General features: G+C 35.1%; 1 protein-coding gene across 9 annotated transcripts in view; it reads left to right on the top strand.

Annotated features, from left to right (window-relative positions):
* Positions 1-22,990, top strand: part of LOC149537698 (inorganic pyrophosphatase TTM1-like) — a 187,103-nt gene that overhangs the window by 138,538 nt on the left and 25,575 nt on the right. For all 9 annotated transcript variants that reach the window (XM_089799069.1, XM_089799064.1, XM_089799072.1 and 6 more), the window contains 3 exons: positions 6,291-6,404; positions 6,498-6,671; positions 14,272-14,466. In XM_089799069.1, the coding sequence (XP_089655195.1) occupies positions 6,291-6,404; positions 6,498-6,671; positions 14,272-14,466 (483 nt within the window). The remainder of the gene's footprint in view (positions 1-6,290; positions 6,405-6,497; positions 6,672-14,271; positions 14,467-22,990) is intronic.

Here is a 22,990-nt window from a genome sequence, read left to right as displayed (position 1 = left end):
AGGGTAGTCACTACACTATTTAATATTCATGGTAAATCGGTGTAGAGAGCAACCTTCACTATTTTTAGTAAGGCAGTTGGATGCACAATGGATACAATGGCTAACTCCCAGGTTCAAACAGAAACAAGAAGTAATGATTATTTTTGGAGTTATTTTAAATAATTAATAAAGTAATACTTTACTAATAATTAATTATAAAGTGCAATTATAAAGTTATATTTTCTCTTACATGAATGGGGCCATTTAATGATGTAAAAGTCATTTAATAAAGTGCATTGCAATGATATAATATAACCTATGTTGCATGTGTACGCGTACCCACATCCCTGGGAAGCATACCCAAGTATTGGGTACTCAGTGGAGAGCATCGTAGCTAAGGACCTTGATTAAGATTTCTGATTTTTGTTTGTGTTTTTTGTTTGCGTATCAGCTTGTTGTTTATCAAGCTTAAACAATACATAATTAGTTTGAAACTTTGATAACAATACTAATTAACAGTAAACTTTATCATTGTTTAAGTCAGAAGTTTATCATTTGCAATATCTCATTGTTATATGATTATGATCTTCTGGTTCATGTTTAAAGTCTGCCTTCTCTGTTATGCATCTAAACATTTAGCATATATTATTATTGTAAACATATTGAAAATCTGAAATTGAAAAGAATACATTACATTTGCAAACTTTATCACTGTTCTTGTTTTGAAAAACCATTGTTGTGACTCATGTTTTCAGTGTTTCTATAAATATTAAAATATTATTAAAAAAATTGACGTGCCCAAGTATCCCAGCCCCCACACAACCTTGAATATAACTTTATGGTTTAAGTGCACTTTATTTAAAAAAGAGATATAAGTGTTTAATGAAGTATACTTCATATTGTGCACCAAAAGGAGGGGTATGATTGAATTGCAACAAAAGCAAATGGTCTAAAAAATTAAGTAATTTTAATTTATGATTAGTGTATTTGTGAAGATACAAATCGATTTCTCTTGGAGAATTATTAAAATCCAAGGCAAGAGAAATGGAATTCATTCATGAGTTGTGTATTTGCTTTTGTTGGTGTGGGGAAGGAATTGAAACAAGGGGTTCAGATTCTGGGCTTGAAGAATTATAAATTATTCCAAGTTTCAAAGTAAATTGGTGAAACACCCAACTAATTGTGCCAGGTGTTGGCTTCATCCTGAGACCCAGATCGATATCATTGTTTGCAGAGATCAACAGTTAGCAGCCCCATTTCCTTTCATACATATTAAGGGCAGAAAATTGAATATAAAGCATTTTGCAGCAATATGAGGAAGCGGCATTTGGTAATATTGGTTGTTGTGGCTTCATTTTGGGATGGCATACATTGTTTTAGAGGCAGCGATAATAGATTGAGGGCCTGCATTATGAAGGAAAGAGACACATTTTGCCTGAAGAGCATCTTCATCGCTTGTTTTAGCTTTGATATCAAGAAAACTCCATTTCTAGAGAGCTGCATCTACTTTAGGGAATTCCTTTGATCATACCATACCAAAATCACATTACCTGGTTCACTTTAATTCTGTAGTAACATTTCAATACAACAGAACTGGTATTTGCATGCACTATGAATACTTTGATTAAATAAAGGTCTGTATGCCAATTGTTTGGTTTAATTCCTATGACTCTTGTTTGACAATTTCAGACTTTATATATGTTGCCATTATGTTTTTCTATAACGACATGATGAAGTAATGATTTTCAATTAAGCATGACAACTGTTTGACAAAATGCACATGACACGAAATTGAAGATTTGAAAGCAAAACTACAAAAGATATTGCAATGGTTAAGTTAGAACCAGTTGGGGTTCTTATCTAGGGTCTCCAAAAGGTCTTCCATCCACACTAATATGGTGGCTTGCAACATCTGCTATATAATGTTTGTTTCAGACACTGACTGTAGGAGAGTGCTGGTAGTGCCATGTGACATTTTCCATTCCTCCATTGCCTGATCAATGTTGGTTTTCGCTTTCTTCAACCTTTCTTTCACTGTACGCAGGTCAGGGTACGTGTATTTTTTCGCTCGCATCCTTGTGATTGCCAAAACTGCCTCCTCTAGGCATGTGATATCTAACATGTTTACTCCTTGTTTGGGACAGTTAGTATCCTCGTGATTGTCTTGATCATAATACTTGCACGCCATACTTCTACCTTCTTTCCCGCCTTGACAGTCCCGTGCGAAGTGGCCCCACTCATTACATCTATGCATTGTATCATGGCTCGCTCATTTGCGTCATACTAGATGCAGCTTCTTGGTGTGTTGTTATTGGTACTATTGTTGCTTCCTCATCGACTATTGTGGTACTCACGCAGTGATGCATTAGACTTTGTAGGTCAAGGCGGTGTCTTTAGGTTGTATGGGCACTCCTTAATGGAGTGCTCGAGTACTTGGTTGACGTCACGAAATGACTTGCTTGGGCAGTTGGCCTTTGTATGCCCTTCTTCTTCACAATCCATACACCATAATTCTTTGCCATCCTTTATAGCTTCTTTCTCAAGTCTCATTTCCTTCATCATTCACATCATATCCTTCTATAGAGCCTATATGACCTTGGATTCTCCTTCACTTTGGTTGTCTGTGTTGTTTTTTCATCACTCGTTTTTTCTTCCCCCGAGATGTCTTATTTTTACTTTCAATGTCCATGGCATGATTATGGGCGTTCATGTAGGAAGACGGAGTTATCACTTTCAACTTTATCTATAAGGATGGATTTAATCCTTCAATGAACCACCTTTTTCTCAGGCTACTAGCTGGCTAGTTTTCAAATTTACCAATGAGTTCTTCTAGCCTACAATGGTAGGCACATACAATCTCATTCATCCCTGTTCTTGTATTCTAGATCTTTGCTACTACTTCATTGTCATCACAGAGCAATTTGAACTCCTCATGAAACACCCTTCTCAATTCATCGCACGTCGTTTTGTATAGCCCTAAGAGGTCTATATATCGGTCAATGATGACTCCTTGTAAGGAAGGCCTTCAACCAATAATCATGGTCATCTTGGCCATTAGTCTCCCATATAGCTATGCATGTTTTGCAATTTCAGGTAGGGTCCTCTAATCCATTCCCACTGAATTTATAGAGTTTTTGATTCTTTGAGGTGGTTACCATTTTCTTGGTTTAGTCAGCATTGTGTGTGTTGTTGGACTCAGGTGGGTTAGTTCCTTCTTTGTGTCCTTGTGCTTCACTTCACCTTTAGCCATGCACAAGCTCTCAACCCATCCGCCTATGTCATTTACGTCTTGGTTACTCCCTCGTTCTAGTGCTCCCTCTTCCCCAGAGTTTCTTGTTTTGGTCCTATTCTAGGCTCCTCTAATATAACTAGATTTGAGTGCCCTACAAAGTATTTTCAAATAATTCTGCTACCTCTCGTTCAAGGTTTTTTTTCCTTGTTGTCATCATCGTCAGAGTTCATTGACAGTTCAGTCAGAACTTAGTACAAAATCACTACTCTAAGTTCTCTTCAATCACCTCTTGTATTGAAGGAATGCTCACTTAGTTGGCAAGGTTCTCCTCTACCTCATTAGGAAATGGCAAGTTCCTTGTGATTTGTTCCCTCTCTCGCCTTATAAGTTGTATTCTACCTTTACTACAAATCGGACTCTGCCTTCCACCATTGTAGCTTCGGCTAACGCTCTGACTCTTACTTTGTGGGGGAGTTAGAGATTCCTCAACTAGTCTTTGTGGATTTCTTTTGGATTCTCAGAGATCTTTCCGAGGGTTATGTTTCCCTCTCTACTTCTATCTCTCTCCTAGTATATAATCTTTTGTCCTTATTTGACAGAATGGGCATTATTTGAGTTGTCAGGGGTACGATGCCAGCTTGTATCGCATTGCTTCTCCTCTCTCCAATTCCTCTCTTCATACCATAGCAATATTTGTTGCTGACATTGTTCTTGTTTCCTTTTTGTACATTATTCTTCTATTTCAACCAAGTTTTGTGCCAACAACCTTGGGATGCTTTCGAGAAGATCATAGACTACTAGTTGCACAAAGAATTCTTTGCGTACCATCAGGGACTGCACTCTCGCGAGCTTCCTTCAACACATATTAGTTGACTGACACTTTCCATGCACACACTAGTTCTTGTGTAAATTGATCTTCCCTCGTTACTTCCTCTTCTTCTACATTGCTGTCAGCTATGGGGACTTAAAAGATTCTTCAACTAGTCTTTGTAGTCATTGTCACCTCTCACTTTCCTCTTGGATTCACAGAGATCTTCTTACCGAGGTTTCTGCTTTCCTCTTTGCTTTTCTCTCTCTCCTAGTATGTCACATTTTGTCCTTGTTCAGTGAAGGATTCTTGATTATTCAAGTTTTTAGAGGTACAATGCCTACTTGTGCCGCATTGCTCCTCCTCCCTCCAGTTCCTCTCTTTGTATCATAAGAATATTTGTTGCCAAAGTTATTCCCGTTACTTTTCCACACATTGTTCTATATAAACTAAGTTTCGCACCAACAATCTCGGGATGCTTCTGAGAAGATCATAGACTACTGGTGGCACAAAGAGTTTATCATGTACCATGCCTTCAGGGACTACTCTGTCGCGTGCTTCCATCTACAGATACTAATCAACCGACACTTCTCATGTGCGCATCGGCTCTTGTTTCAATTGATCTTCCCTTGTTACTTCCTCTTCTTCTATGCCACTATTAGTTATGAGCACATGTTTGAATGATCAGCCCATTGCTCCACCATCACACCATTTGTTTATTTGATCTCTAGGCTTGAACATGCAGTGACATCAAAAAATTTACTCCCTACAAGTGTATTGTTTTATACAAATTAAACATAAACATTCAATAGAAAATGAATACCATTTAACTAAAAAATCACACAGTACAAATAGCTTTGGCAGAAAGATAGCTTTTTTCATATCATAGGTCAGTACAATCAACAACAAGACTTGTTCCGACCCAAATACAAATAGTGCTTGACAGTTGGTTAAGTCTGCCAACCATGAGCAACTGAGACCCCTTCGGATTAAATGTTTTATTATACTTCCAAGTATAACCAACAAAAGTATTATTTAATTACTAATGCCATATGTGTCGCTTAAACATCCCTCTGGGTCTCACTCTTAGCTTCTCTTTTTGAGATCCCAAGGACCCTCACTGCAGAGTTTTTTGGTAAGCTTACAGTCTTGTTGAGGTCACCTGTTTTCTAGACATTCACAACACTGTCACCAATGACTATTATTGATCGTTGAGATAATCTTTTGGTTTTCTGGTGGTTCTAAATGGCTCTATTGGTTGTGAATCTTATATTAGGGCCCTCCCTCCATTCCCCATTTCAAATAACTTTGATCAAGTAAACCTTTGTGTTGATGAATTTCCTACTCAAGTAGCTACTCATTCTATTTCTCTCATTTTATCTCACGCATATTGATAAGAGTCCTAGTAGATTACAATTCACATATGCGTACCAGAATTTATTTTCCTCTCCCAAGGGCATTCTGCAAGTTCAATGTGAAGGAGAAACAATAAGCCACTACGAATCTGCATCAAAGTCTTTTGATCCTACAAGAACAGCTAGCAATTCTTGGACCAAGGTTTGTAGACTTGGCACATGCTTTTCTTAGAGACATCAATTAGAGTTCCTTGTTACCCAAGAATAAAGTTTCTTACCTTATGCTGGTAGCTTGGTTATTTTTATGTTGCTTGCTTTAGATTACAAATTTCAAGCTAAGATAATTACAATATTCTATGTTAAATGTTAAATTCCATTTAGTTTTCTCTATTCTCATTGTGCTTAGCTCATGTTTTCTTGCATTGCCTATAAAAGTAGATTATATCCTCTATTCTTGACCATTGGTATTGCACCTTGGTAATTTTGTTTTAGTTTAGTTTGTGGTGAGCTCCATGCTTGCATGCTTGCCATCTACTTACTTGGACACTTACCATCTCCTGCCCACAATCCTGCTTTCCACTGCACCAAGCACAAGCATCCAAATTTGGGATCTTTTGTTTCCTTTATAACTCTTTTAACTAGATAGCCAATAGGTTCTTTCAATTTCATTACACTTTTTCACTGTGGTGGTGAGTATGTGAAGCCACTGTTGCTTGCTGCTTAAATAGCTATTGGACCCCACCATGCAATCTTAGAGATGATATTTCATATTAACATGATTTATATCTTGAAATTTTGGATAAGACATAATTAATTGGTATTAGGTAATATCAATGGAAGTTTGTGACATCTATGAATGAAAGTTGACTACTTTGCAATAACAATATTAAGGGTATTGATCAAGTTTTTTTTATAGGTTTATCCAATGTACAAAGCCTATATTGAACCGGATTTGCAAACTGCCCATGTAAGAATTAAAAACAAGTTCAATCCATTTTCTGGATTCCAAACTCCAACTTATATTTTAAAGGTAACCTGATCTTCAGCAGTAAAGAATGTTTATTTTATCTGTCTACTTTAAATGTTGACAATTTAATTTTATCACATGCTTTCCGGGGTGCAGTCATCAAGAACTTTGACTGAAGACCAAATCAAGGCCTCTATTTCCCCAAAGCATGTTGTGACAACGGAGGAGACTTATGACATATATCTCTTACCACCTGCTGAAGACCCAGAAGCATGCCAGTCATACTTGAGAATGCGAAATAGAGATGGAAAGTACAGCCTTATGTTTGAGGTTTGTCCAGTATAACCTTGTTATTTTTCATTGTACATTCTATAAGATTCTTTCATTGGAGTTCAATTTTTCTCCATTAGTAAAAGTTCAATATTTGTTGGAGGGTTGTTGAGTATACAATTTTAATGTTTTCTAGCACATATTAATTTCTTTCATCTGAGTTATTTTTTTCCTAATTGCAATGCGATATTTGACTGGAAGAATTCATAGAATACAACTGGGAACAAGGAAATATCATTTTGACAAATGTTGCATAACAAAGAGTCTGGTAATCAGAATTTCAATTATCTCTCAACACACTGATTTAGCAGAAAAAGAAAGATATCTATATAATCAGAGTATGAAATATTCCTCACTATGCCTAAGAAATTTTAATGATAGCAGATTACCCAAAGGAAACCAAAGCTAGTGTACAAACAAATACTATCAAAATTGGCCTTGGCTGAGAAATCACAACTATTTTGCCAAAAAGTTTTCTAGCATTATTGTGATATATAATAGAAGGTTTTTATTGTTTCTCAATAGAAAAAGAAGCATTAAAGAATAGAGCTTGTGTCCCTACAGGTCATAGCCTAGACATGTGATCGTTGACTTCAAACTACCACAATCAAAGCAATTGGTCTTGTTGAATAATTGTCATTGGTGTCAAAGTCACTGTAAAAGGAAATTGTTCTTCAAGAATTGGTCAATGCAAATCTCCTTAAGGTGGTTTCAAGTGCCATAGTAGATAAAAATGTTAGTACTTGTTTAAAGATGAAATCAATGTATTTATTATACTATTTTCTCACCAACTTTGCTTTGCTAGCTGACCTTGCCTAGCTGGCCAACCCTTATTCAAGAAGGCTGAGGTTAATTGCTGGAAAGTAATTACTATGTTGGAAATACCTGCTGGCTGTCTCATTATTAACTACCACTGCTGGCTGACTCTCCAAGTGATGTCCCTTCTCATTGTAAAGTCGCCTCCATGATATAAATGCTGATAATACGGAGAGCAAGAAAGTGAGTGATTTAAAGAATATACAATGCAATGCCATTCAGAATAAAAGAAAACTTAAATAAGATCTAGACCAAGATACTGGAGCAGATCTTCAAATTATAATGGCAGAAATGAAAATATATGAGTGAGAACTGTGAGATATTCAAAGAGAAGAACGATGGATTGAATATGTATGTGTGTATGTATTTACATAGATATATGTGTACATATGTACATTGGGTGGTGGGGGGGGAGGGTGGTGAAGGTGATAGTGAAATATGTATGATGAATATGTGAAAAGGTAATGTGAATATAAGGAAAGAACATGCAAGTGTATGTGATCATGCAAGTACATTTACATTATGGTTAATGAGAAGAAGGGAGTCATGGAGTGAATAAATCAAGGAGATTGTTTTGTCCATCATTTGTTGAAAAAGTGGCATTCAAGGGGGAGCTTTGTTTTGGAAGTTAGTGCTTCCTAAAGGAGAGATTGTTGTCTCCTACTAAGTTGGTGCCTACAAATTGTGGGGATTGGAGTCCCCAGTAGCTTGGTGTGTATGAACTGAGGAGTTGGTGTCTCTTGAAGGTTGGGGCCCACAAATTTTGTAAAATGATTTTTAGATAAGCAATATTTTGCCACGGTCTTCCCTTGTAAGGGTTTCCATGTAAATTGTGTGTTCTTATGTTATTGATATTGTGCAATTAACGATATTGTGAATTTTTCTTAGTTGCAGATTCGTGACATGAATCTGATTCGAGCTCGTGAATTGGATCCATGGATTTGGGATTTTTTTATATTCCCAATTATGATTCGTGCATATATATATATACACACAAAAAAAAAATTTAAGAGAAATATACATAATTCTAAAACTAAATCATTTCATAGGATGAATCTGTGAATCTAGTATACTTGATAATTGATCTATTTTCACAATTATAAAGAAAATCAACACATTCACGTTGAATTACTGAAAGTGAAAGTTTGTAACATTTAAAATATATATCATTAAACTTAAAGTTTGTAACATGATTTACTCATAAAAGAGTCAAGAGTCAAGACTAAAGTTTTTTATTTAATCATCAAATGGGTTTTCATGAAAATCCGCATTAGAGGGGTACTGATGAGCTACAAGAGCTATATCTGTATGAATAGAGAAGCCCAAACCACTAGTAGTAGAGGGGTTGTGAACTCATAATTCTCCTCATCATCCACATCAATCAGAGTGGATCTAGCATGATCCTAGATGGTCATATCTAAATCAGGAGTCTCGGGTGCTATATCCCAAAGCTTTTTGGGCCCCATCTTGTACTTAGGATCCTTCTGTGACAACAAATGCAAATTGTTCTGAATGAACACAAGGTCTTTTTCTTTTTTTGCAGCCAACCGGTTGCGTTTGACTTAGTGGATAAAAGAGTAAGTACTCCAATTTTGTCTCAGCTACAAAAGAGCTGGCAACCTAAAGAGAAATTAAAAAATATCAATACAACAATCATGATAAATTCAAGGAATCGAGAGTGTTAACTTTAAGCTTAAGAAATCAACTTAAGGTGCTAAATTTTACAAACTTACTTGAGATAGGACCTTTATGGCAAGAGGTTTGAGGTACATGAAGGCTTGCCCAAGAAGGTACCACCATTTGATGGCATCCATCTTGCTTTGGTCTATTATAGCAATAGGGTGGAAAGTCTCACCTGAGATGAAGGCAGCAAATTCACTCCTCACAATTGCCCCAATTTTTGGATCTTGGAATTTTTTAGCTAGTGCCCTCTTATACCCATTTACAACCTCTACATCTCTAAATGGTGACACTCTACCTAGAAGGCGAAGTACATCTGCACTATAGTACCTGGGGGTAACGAAAGACAATTGAACACTATCAAATATCAATAGCACAAACATTGGATAACATAAGCACAAGCATTTGATAAGCACTATAGTACCTCGAAGATAGAGCATATGCAAGGAGGTGCAAAGGTGTGGTCATCTTGGTCCATCGATGATGAACAATTGCTTCCACCTTTTTGTAAAAGGTGTCCTAAGGATCATTCTCCCTCCTGTGTATGACCTAGGATATGAGATATGAATAATAATTATAATTAGTGATTATGTCAATTTAAACTTTAGAATCTAGATAGCTCTCAAATAAACAATTGTTGTAAAAGAGCATAGAACTTACCATTTTAATTTTTTCCAACATAGTGTCCATGGAATCATAAATATCCCCAAGGCATGGCTCATCACTGTCTGCAAAGCGAAGCATTGCCATTATTGGATCGATGAATTCCAACACATAAGTCACAAGACCCCGCCAATCCTCATCTAGTATCATTCTTCTCACATTTAAGGCCCTTGTTGTATTGAAATTATTCCAAATGCCCCATTGGGGGCTAATGACCATATGTTTCAATGCTACCTTCACAAGTCGTCTCAAGACGATTGTGTGAGAGGCAAAGTGGGTTTCAACAACCTAAGAACATGTTAAACTCGAGTTAGTAATACATTTAAAAATTAAAACATGTTAATGTAAACAACAACAAAATTATATTATGGAATCCAATAATATATGATTGAATATTAAATTTACAAATTTACCTTCAATAATTTGTCACAAACATTTGAATCTCTTCAATTTCCTCATATATTTTTTTCACCCAATCTATTTCAGTGCCAATTGATTTCATCACCAAATTGAGAGAGTAGACAGTGCATGGTGTCCTAAAGATATGATCATATCTAAACTCTACAATTATCCCTACAGCCTTGCAAACTTTCGCATTGTCTATGACCACTTGGACAACATTATCAAGACCCATTGACTATATGGCATCACATTTTGAATCTTTCACTTGCCCTTCATAATCAACTGCCTTCAAGAACATTGCCTCCTTAGGGCATACAAAAATAACATTGATCAATGGATGGTTTCTACAATCTTTCCACCCATCTGAAATAATAGACACACCCAAATGAACCCAAGAATCTCTTATTGGTTGAAATTCAACCTTTGCAAATTTTCTCTCATCATGTAATATGGTAGTGTGCAACTTCTCATAACCAGGTGGTCTGTAACCATGGGGTGCTTCATTTATTTCTTGCACCATCTCCCTAAAATAAGGCGATCTCACAAAATTAAATGAAACACCATTTGCAATTAAACAACATCCAAATTTGTGATCAGCAATGTCTCAATTCATTTTGAAGTGCCCTATCTAGTGGCCTTTCTTGCGGGTGAGTGGAGATAGGTCTACATCTTCATCATTTGTAGTTGGCATAGGCAAAAAAGGATATGTTCTTGTGCTTGCTTGATTGGATGGTGGTGCTGGTGTATTTGTTCCTTTGGAAGCACCACGTTTTGGTTTTTCAACTGCTGTATCAGCATCCTTCTTGCTCTTTTGCTAATGTTGCTATTTGTATAGTTGGTAATCCCTTCTTATCTGCCCACTACCGTAACACATGTTAATTCCTTCATTTGCAGGGCCCAAAAAATGTAGTTTCACTCAAGAATAGAAGCATCTATGTTGTACATTGCAATAATTACATTTCCATATGTAAGCCCCACCCTTAGGACATTGTGTGATTTTTGTTGTGTCTCCATAAGGAGACCCCTTATCAATTTTGAAGCTTGGTGATCCAACCCCACCCACTAAGCCTTGACAACTCATTGTTCTATTCTTACAATCTAGAAAAAAAAATGAAAGAGAACCATGTTTCACACTTACACAAAAACTTGAAAATTTGGAAAACTAGAAATAAATCAATAATCTATGAAAGAACTAAAGAATATGGTTGAAATGCATACCTTAAATACTTCTTGCAAGGTATTTGGAGCTCCGCGACTGATCTCCTTCGAATCCAAAAACTTTACTTCAAACAAACAACTATGAAAGAGAAAAATAGAGATCAAATGTGAGTGTAAATGAACTTGCATAATGACTTAAAGGGTTTGCACAAAAAAAAATATTAAAAAACTTCATTGGGCCAACTTATAAATTTCTTTTTGCTCCCTTTCATGCAGATCCGTGGTGGATCCGTGCAGGATCCTTGATCTTGCTTGTGTATCCATCAGGATCCGCATATTTTTTTTGCTCCCTTTCATGCGAATCCACTATCTGTGCAGGATCCTCGATGTTACCTGTGGATTTGTCAGGATCTGTAGGCCGCGGATCCTAACAGATCCACAAGCAGGACCGGATCCGAACTCGAATCCAAATCCAGTGTCTGACACGCGAATCTGGTAATTGAGGAATTTTGAGGTTGAATTCATAAAACATTGTGTTAAATTGATTCATTGCCCCCAACTCCCTCATTATGATTGATCCTGTGCTCATCGGATCGTAAAGACCAACTATAGTAAAAAAGAAAAATTGGCCTACATCCAAGTTGGGTGGCAACATGTCACCCGTCAAGTTATGGTAGGTGACCAAAATCCCCAACTGTGGCATCTAGCTTTGGAACACATCTTCACAATTTCCCATTGTAGCAGCACCATGATCATGTCCTTGCTTGACCACCATGACTGCAACCTTAACCCATGCCACCCAGAACATCCAAAAATATTGTCTGGAGGATACAGCTGGTGATGATCAACAAGAATATTGTTTTTTGGTTGTATGGTGAACTACTTCATCATATTGCTGTAGACATTGTAAAACATGAGAAGTCCAATCAATATGCCTCTTCTTCATATCCATTCACCGCAACAGTTGCAGATTATAAGAATTACCTAATAGGAGCACCTCCATAGATATCAAGCAGCTTGTTCTTGGAACAACCCTTGATGAATTTTAATAAGCTGGCTAGTGTTTTGGCAATTTTCGCAATGTGCACTAAAGGTTACACCTTGTATTGTTTCACTATGATAGGGCAATCTGAACAGCCGTAATGCTAATATTATTTTTAAATTTTGATTTCAAATGTGCGCACTGAACAGTGAATATTACTGCTGTAATTAGAGAGCTAAAAATGATTACAAATCCTAATATCCAGGTCTGAAAGAAAAATGCAGGCTGGAAGCACCTTAATAACAACTGCTGTATCATCAATGTCTTTGTAGACGCATTAATAAACTCTGATTTTATGTGTGAATGTCCGAATTATATAAATTAAACTGCCTTTTACTGTCATGCAACTCACTTGCTAGATCCGCATATGCTGCAATTCACCAAAAGAATCCCACAAAGCATAGGAGATGACATCTATGGCTCAATAAAGTACCTTTTAAACTTATGATGCCTCTTTTAAAGTTTATAAAATTATCAAAAAGTTGGAATGACAGGAATAATAGTCTTATAAGCTTTAGGACTGTTGAATGCGTCAATAACTCACCATTTTACTTAAAGCTCCACACAAGTCCCAGAAAATGAGTTTGAATTTAAGTGTTCACTTTAATAAAAATAACTAATTAAACCAAAGTTGCCCATAAATAATCAGTTGAGACAATTTAATTTTATGAATTATTCCTTACCAACATCCCACTAGCCAACGGGAGTTAAATAGCATAACGGCTTTCATCGACACTCACTCCTCCCTCTGAAAGTGTGAAGTAGATCACCCTTTGACTATGGTGGGTGTTTGAGTTTCTTACATGTTCTATAAAGCTTCTTTACCAAAACTTTTTTCACTGGATAAACATGATTCAATTTAATACACCCAAGTATTTATAAATCTGTGATTTTTCTGTCAAAACATAAAACTGCTAAAACCCTAATGTATCCACTGAACACTATTATGCAATTGTGGAATGTTGACATGTAAATGCATATATTGAACACCTGCAAACCAAAAAAGTTTGACTATCTAACAGGCTGGCAGAAATTGTGCTATGATACCTCTGTAATAGACTGGCCTATTGTTTTGGTAATTTTTACAAATGTTTGACTAAATGCAAGTAAAATAAATACATAATATAACATGCTAAATGACACCTCTTTTTTTAACTATAATAGGTCATTCCAAATAGCCATAATGGCAACAATACTGTTAAATTTAGATTTCAAATTTGCACAATGAATATCACTATTGTAATGAGTATAACATAACTGAAAATGATTACAAATTCCAGTTTCCATTTTTGAGATGAAGATGCAGGCTACAATCTCCTTGATAATAATCGCTATAACATATATGCTACTGTATATGCATTAAGAAAATTTTATTTTTACACCTAAATGTTTGAAGTATTTAAATTAAACTGTTATTTGCTTTTGTACAACTCACAGGGGAACATTAGAGGAAGGGAGATCTACCATTTTGTGTGTTGGTCTAATAGGATTACACTTTAGTCTGCATTACACTTTAGGATTACACTTTAGCTTAATATGCTTTGTTTCAATATAAATGCAGTTATGAGTTTATTAGGTTTTATATCCTTTCTGCTGTCATTCAAATGTTGTATTTGCACATTTTTGTGATAGTAAGCTCAAAAATATTCAATAGGCTTTTCTAGTTACCCTGCTTATGTACAATTCAGAGGAATGCCCCATTGAAATAGTATAAATATATTTTCTTATTGAAACGAAATTAAGCTTTGAATGAACTATTTTATTAGCTACGTAAACTAGGTTATATGTTGTGAACCAATGGTAAGGTCTAATGAAATTTAAATTTTCCCTGTATTATAGGAGTGGGTCACAGACAATCCATTCATCATATCTCCAAGGATTACTTTTGAAGTTAGTGTGCGACTTCTTGGAGGACTCATGGCTTTAGGGTACACTATTGCAACTATATTAAAACGAAAAAGTCGTGTATTTTCTGACGAAAGAGTTTGCATAAAAATGGATTGGCTTGAACAACTAAACCGAAAATATGTGCAGGTACATTGCATTCTCTACCTTTTTTTCAAATGCAAATTATAAATATCAATTATTTTTTGTTCTAATTATTAATGATAAGAGGAATCATGGAAACATCTACATTGGTGGCACAAATATTATCTATAATGAGGTTTTAATGTATAAAATCGTATCTTTAAATGTGTCATCATTCGTCTATGTATATGATCTTATATCATCATTAACTTGTTAGCAAGGTGCACGATTGATAATTCTTTAAATTGTTTCTGAAAATCATATCCACAAACATGAAAGAAACAAGCAGATTTTTGGGGGGAGCATATTTTTGGTGGCAACCCCCCCATTGCCATCTTCCATAGTATTGAAATGGAAATGACATGTAATCAAAACAGAGAAATGAGCTTTTCCTTAAAAGAATTTACAAATTCTATGTCAGATTGGTATCCTATTTGCCAATTGTAGTTGTTAAAATTTGTGAACTCTAATGGATACAAACTTGTAAATCTAAACAGCTAAAGGAGACCCTAAAACCTCTAGTAGAGGCATAGATTAAAATTTTGTAAGTGCTTCTCTTACCCTTGAACTTGGACGGGTTTAAAATCCCAACCTAACAGGCATGATTGGGTAATGTATGTTGAGAAGAACTATATAAACATGGTTCTATTCACATGAGAGTAAAGAAAATAATAATGAGTAGTGTTTCTAGAAATCTCAAATTGGGGTGATGCAAGGACTTGGAATGGATTTTGGGGGTTGCTTTTTTTATTGCCAAGATTTGGAGACAAAGGCTAAAAATAATATTTAAAATTAAAAAAAATTATTTTAAAAAAAATAGTAAAATAAATTGTAATTTATCATAATGAAAACAATTTTATAGAACAATTTTTAAGTTTACAATAAATAAATAATATATTAAAATTTTAGTCAATATATATTATTAATATATTATATATGGAAAAGAGAATTGAATTGGGGACAAACATTTGGTCAAAGTTCAATAGTATTACTTTGTGAAATAACGGGGGTTGAGAGCAAGAACAAAAATTAGAGTGGATGGAGCACAAAAGTGAATAGGAAAAGACAAAATAGATAGATTAGAGAGAAAGATATCCTGTAAAAATTTGGCAAGACATTGAAGGAACAAGTAATAATTTTAACACATTGAAGAATCAATGAAAGTGGAATAGAAGGAAAAAAATTGGCAAGAAATTATTTTCAAAACCTTGAAAGGTAAGACTAAAGAAAGATAATTAAGTGTCACAAGAAGGGGCTTTCAAAAGAAAATACAACTCTCCTATGTGAAAAATGTTAGGGTTTTAGGCAGATATGAACAATAAACTATATTAAACTAATGTAGAAATAAGAGAAGACAGAAATAGAATAACCGAGAGATTTAACATGGTTCACCCAATACGAGCTACATCTACCAGAGAAACGGTCGTCCATGTATTTTATTATCTAGCAAAGAGCAAATTGTAATCTGATGATTTGTCACACCACAATCACTTATTTGTAAAGTTATCTTGAGGCACTTTACAAAGTTGGTTAGCAAATAAACCCTAGTAGTAGTTGCATGATTAGTCATCACAAACCAACAAATTCTCACTCGAAGACTGATCAGGCTCAACACTAAAGAATCTCCCACTTGGAAGGTTGGTCCAATAGCAACACTGCTGCCCCAAAAGCTCCCACTATCTTTGTAACGTCCCCCCTAATCATGAAATCTAATATCAAATCATAATTGACATCCTTGACTCGTACAAGAATGTCTCTAAAAAAATCACCTAAGTATTACTTTAACAATAAATACATTATTATTATAACAAGTCGAATATAATCATAACCAATATTACTAATTAATCATTGGTATTAATATAATATTGATTCTATGATCAAAATAACTAGTAATATCAATATGATATTAATTTATGACTAATCACTAGTACTGAACTATACTACTAATATTCAATTATGTAAATATAAAATTATAACCAAATAATAGTGAAAGAATAATCACTAAATAAAGTTAAAGAGGGCGACCCTTCCAAAGGATGTATTAAATAACCAGCACATATATAATAACCGTACTCAGCATGTGAAGAGGAGCGAGGAAGATCATAACACATTCAGTTTACAAACCATGTTATGGAAAAATAATAAGGACTACATGGTATCCAAGTACGGAAGGAGGATTGACATAGCGGCATGGAAGTGACTGCCACCCAAGTACGAATACAACTTGTAATGTAGGGTTGACGTGAATTGAGAAGTCTTCAAACAATACAGATGGGGGAGATAATTAAGTAGACGACCCACCAATATATGAACTCACATCGAACAAGAGCCATCGTACTATTATATGCACCACCTACGAAGGAAGAGAGAAACAATTCTCTAAACACTAACAACAAGTTCACAATATGGAGCACATGAAATAAGAATTAAAGCGGCGGGAACAAATAGAAACATTTCCACTCACATACTCACCAAGCAACTACGTGGCTTCAACGTAAGGCATATAGGCACGGAGATAGGGATTAAATAATAAGAATTCTCCTTGGAAAGTGCAAGGTCGGTAACATAAAACAAGGTCACTTTAATGCTGAAAGTATAAGCATCGAACTCATGCATTAAGGTAAACATATAAGGTATAACACTTTACAAATATTGCTATCATACTTGTTCTTTTCTAATATTACTAAATATTAAATAGAATACTATATGTTATGATACACTTCACCTTACACAAATGTAGCGTGTCATTTAGTATATGATAAATATGTAAGCATATTAAAATACAAATAGATACTAATTCAATATACTGATCATCTAAATCTTGATATTGGTTAAGTATATAAACTAATAGATAAAATCTCGATAGTGCCAGTATAAGGACTTTGCTCACCTATATAAATGGTTTCATGCCATTATAGAGTTAGGAGTCGTCTTTATATAAATGGCTAAGATGGGATTTGATGAAATCTTATAGTGGTAGTGCAGGAAGTGAGATCGTCGTATAAATGGCTATCGTGCCAGTGCGAGAGATGAGTAGCCTTGTATAAATGACGAGATGAGAACAAGATAATGGCTAGAATAAAGGAGAAAATAATATATTTCTACTTTATTAGTATTTAATCCTAACATTTATTTTGCAAGTATTAGTGTCCCAATCTGACCCTAACAGTGGGGACATTACAGTGGTATCAGAGCATGATCTTGCCATCTTGTTGGGTAAACATGATTATAAGCATTTTTAATCAATAAAAGCTGAAACTACTGAATATAGGTGATAATTTAGCATAGAGACATGATTACATAAATGATGAATATGAATTCATGATTAAAGTATTTTATTGTCAAGAAGGGAGGGGCAGAGTAAATCCACACGAGTTAGGTAGATTCCAAGATAGGTAAGGACATGGGTTCCAATGTCTTGAGGAAAGATTCCAAGATAGGTGAGGACATGGTTTCGAATGCCCTGTGGAAAGAGTCCAAGATGGGTAAGAACATGATGTCAAAATCCTTGAGGAAAGAGTCCAAGAAATTTATGAACATACAGTCCAAATACCTTGTAGGAGCCTACTCGTAGATGAGTATCTAGCACTCTACGACAATGAAATTTCTATCCTCTAAGATGTCATGTAAAAAGCGAAAATGACTAAGAAAAATGATCCTCAAAAAGACCAGTAAATGAATCAACTACAACAATAAGACATTGAAACTATATATCACAATCACACATATCATTCATAAGTGCACATTTCAAGTCATCGATTATTTTAAATTTAAAACTGAACAAGTCATGGATTGATTTTTGATCTAGTCAGTGAAATGAAAAATTGTAGTTGCTTGAGGACAAGCAATTTCTAGAGGGTAGGATTGTAACTCCCTCCTTAATCATGAAATCTAATATCAAATCATAATTGACATCCTTGACTCGTACAAGAATGTCTCTAAAAAATTCACTTGAGTTTTACTTTAACAATAAATACATTATTATTATCATAACAAGTAAGTCGAATATAATCATAATCAATATTACTAATTAATCATTGGTATTAATATAATATTTGATTCTATAATCAAAATAATTAGCAATATCAATATGATCACTAGCACTAAACTATACTATTAATAGTCAATTATGTATATATAAAATTATAACCAAATATTAGTGGAAGAATAATCACTAAGTAAAGTTAAAGAGCGTGACCCTTCCAAAGGATGTATTAAATAACCAACACATATATAATAACCGTCCTCGACATGTGAAGAGGAGAGAGGAAGACCATAACACATTCAGTTTACAAACCATGTTATGGAAAAATAATGACTACATGGTATCCAAGTACAGAAGGAGGATTGACATAGCGATGTGGAAGTGACTGCTGCCCAAGTACGAATACAACTTGTAATGCAGGGTTGACATGGACCGAGAAGTCTTCAAACAATACAGACGGGGGAGATAGTTAAGTAGACTACCCACCAATATATTAGCACACATCGAACAAGAGCCATCGTACTATTATATGCACCAACTACGAAGGAAGAGAGAAACAATTCTCTAAACACTAACAACTAGTTCGCGGTATGGAGCACATGAAATAAGAATTAAAGTGGCGGGAACAAATAGAAGCATTTCCACTCACATACTCACCAAGCAACTACGGGGCTTCCACATAAGGCATATAGGCACAGAGATAGGGATTAAATAATAAGAATTCTCCTTGGAAAGTGCAAGGTCGGTAACATAAAACAAGGTCACCGTAATGCTGAAAGTATAAGCTTCAAACTCATGCATTAAGGTAAACATATAAGGTATAAAACTTTGCAAATATTTCTATCATACTTATTCTTTTCTAATATTACTAAATATTAAATAGAACACTATATGTTATGATACACTTCACCTTACACAAATATAGTGTGTCATTAAGTATATGACTTTGCTCGCCTATATAAATGGTTTCATGCTAGTATAGAGTTAGGAGTTGCTTTTATATCAATGACTAAGATGGGATTTGATGAAATCTTATAGTGGGAGTGCAAGAAGTGAGATCCTTGTATAAATGGTTATCGTGCCAGTGCGACAAATGAGTAGCCTTGTATAAATGGCGAGATGAGAACAAGATAATGGCTAGAATAAAGGAGAAGATAATATATTTCTACTTTATTATTATTTAATCCTAACATTTATTTTGCAAGTATTAGTGTCCCAATCTAACCCTAATAGTGTGGACATTACAAGCTTGACATCATGAGGAATGGGTTGTTTCTCATTTCCAATATGATCAAGCTCAAAGACCAATAGAAACTGAGTAGGAAGTTAGTTTCTTTTGAGTTACCACCTTGGTCAACATATCTACAGGATATCTGGTAGTATGTATCTTCTTCAACTTCAATTGTCCATCCTCTAAAATTGAGCATATGAAATGATACCAAAGCTGGATGTGTTTGGTTTGAGCATTTTGCAAAATGAATCACACTTTGCTTGTCACTGTACAACTTGCTATTCTCTTGTGTCTTTCCTAGTTCCTTCACAAACCTTTGTAACTAAATCGTCTTCTTACTAGCTTCTATGGCAACAACATATTCTTCTTATGTGGTTGAAAGTGCTACGACTTTTTGCAATTTGGAGATCCAGCTAACTGCTATGCCACTTACTTTAAAAACATACCCTGTAGTGCTCTTCTTGCGATCAATATCTCCTGCTAAATCTGAATCAACATAGCCTTGCAAAGTGGAATGGGAGCCTCCAAAACATAAAGATTGAGTTGTTCTACCTCTCAAATACCTAAGAGTCCACTTTTTTGTACTCCAATGCTTTTTTCTACGATTGTTCATATACCTTTTCACAACTCCTATTGCGTGTGCAATGTTTGGCCTTGTACACACCATGGCATACATCAAGTTGCCAATTGTTGAAGAGTATAGAAAGTTAGACACCTGATCCATCTCCTCCTGTATCGTGTGGCTCGTCTTCTTGGAAAATTTAAAATGTCTTGGTAAAGGCATACAGCTATGCAACTTCCATTCCTTGCGCTAAAGGTTGAGGGGTTCCATCATACAGATTTCTTCTCAAAGAACTGTCGCTTGATGAGTAGAAAGATGTGCAATTATTCCATTTCTTAGCACTTTATTCCATGCCTTTAATCCTTTCTTACATTTGCAGCCTTGCTTTGATACCTTGTTGAGTTTTCTAAGATCGTTTTCTGCAAATGCAATAACACTTCCATTGTTATTGGTGTGTTCCAAATGCAAATTTGAAAACTTATAAATATGAGAGGAGACGTGTCTCATGAAGAGATATTTCTCTATGGTTAATCATCATTAGATAATAGTATATTAATATAAATAACTATATATATATATATATATATATATATATATATATATACATATATATATATATACATATATATTTGTCTAAATGATGATTTACCATCAACAATGTATCTCACGATCGAATCAATCCGACTGAAGCTACAAACTTAACAATCTAGAGATCTATGGAGTTGCATTCTAAGTCATCCCTATAGGAGTAGCACCAGGTGCGATGTCTCCAATAGGGGTGGCATCTGTATCAATAAGCCTCCTAGGAGTCTGTAGGGGTGTCCCTTAAGAGATCTTTATTTTAATTCAATCTTTATGTTTTAATATGGAAGCAAGTACATAAACATTCACGCCCGCATAGTAGTAGGAGACTTAGTATATAATGGTGGCATTGCTTAACTTCAATAGTTGGTGCATAAAAACATCCCTTTAAAAAAAAATCAAACCTAGACCATGAAATTAAAATGAATTCATTTTGCTCCCAAATGATAAGTGTCGATGGAGTAATATGAAATGCAAGCTAGATTAAAGTATGCTTGCTCCACCACATCAATGAGCTTCACAAATGGAAAGATGCTCACCGATAACCGAAAATGACTTTTAGTGTCAATGGACAAATGGAACCTTCCAGCCATGATGAACTAAGCTTATCAAATATGAGCCCTATCATGTTGAACTTTCAATGTGCATGTTTTCATTGCTATATCCTATGTTCGTTGTCTGCTCCATCTCCTAAGTGTCATCTAATACATTAGATACTTCGTATTCTATCGTCCTTTATTCCTAATACTTCTCTTTTCATCTTTGTTTCCACTGTTTTCATTCTTCACCACCTTACCCCCTTATCGTGCTTCCTTTGAATATGTTGCCTTTTGACTTCAGCAGAATTTGATTGTGTTTAATCTATAAATGATGCTCCATATGAAACCCTTTTGGATTTTTTATTCCTTAGTGAATCCCCTATAGCAAGGTGTGTTAATTTTTAGAGCAAGCAACTAGCTCTTTTGTTTTGATCACCAAGCACATTGACTATCAAACAACATTGCAAGACGACACAGCCATTGCAGCTTAGAAGCATCAAAAGGCATCAATCATTTATTTTTTATTTTTTATATCAGCCTTGGAACAAGCGCATGTGACATCCATTGGACATGTATTGATCTTGCATGACTTTATAATCCAATTCAGATCTGACATTACATTGAGATCATTGTGAAACATTGTTCAGTAAATCTCTCTGATATTACGTAATAAAACTGCCTTGATTCCTCAATTCTACTCTCTTGTATTCTGCATTTTTGTAATCTTTTCTAAAATCTCTTATCCCAGAAGTTCGTAGTTGCTTTGATGCTATGTTAATTTTGTAGGAACGTTTTCTGCAAATGTAATAACACTTCTAAGTATGCAGATTTGAATGTTATATAGATATTCATAGAAGAGACATATCTCTATGGTAATAAATCAATCATCAATTAGATAATACTAATATATAATAATATATATAAGTAGATATATGAGGGTTTGTCTAATTGGTGATTAATCAAAAATGTAGAGTGGTAATATCACTCAAGTTCACAGATACAAAATAACACAATTGATAAACACATGCATAGAACATAGAATGTACCAGTAATACCACAATCTAGTAGGCAAGGAAATGATTTCTTTATTAATACCAGAAAACCCACACCAGTACATTGACAATCATCCAAGTACTTATAGAAGGGTCCATTGGTTGGAAACCAACTGACGCATTCCCTCACCTCCGTACTAGTCAGCCCAACTAGCTTAACAAATGCTAAACATAATAGTTACTTTATTCTGACTACATCTATCCCCCCCAAAAAAAGAAGTCGTCTTCCAAACAACTACTGAACATGAAAACAACAACAAAAAAGAACTTTGATTGCAAGAAGAGGGATGGGAGGACATCCTTGTGCGCGGATTTGCTTTCTCTATCTTCCAGGCTTCCTCCATGGCCACTTTTTTTGCTTCCCATTGATGAGAGGTGGCAGCCATAACCTGCCAATGCTCTTGCTGCCCTTTTCCATCTCACCCTTGGCCTTTGCCATCTCCCTTATCTCTTCTTCTTTAATTGCTTGTATGTGCCACCTATACGAACTTGAGCTTCCTCCTGTCTGAGAATTGATAAGTACGCTTGCTTGTACTTTAATTGACTCTGCATGTACATATGTTATATCTACCTTCGTAT

Source organism: Cupressus sempervirens, chromosome 9 (genome assembly GCF_028749045.1).
Source record: "Cupressus sempervirens isolate cs-2001-9-10 chromosome 9, ASM2874904v1, whole genome shotgun sequence".
Lineage (NCBI taxonomy): Eukaryota > Viridiplantae > Streptophyta > Pinopsida > Cupressales > Cupressaceae > Cupressus > Cupressus sempervirens.
Note: the sequence above shows the minus strand (reverse complement) of the source record. Positions and strands in the feature narration are given on the sequence as shown.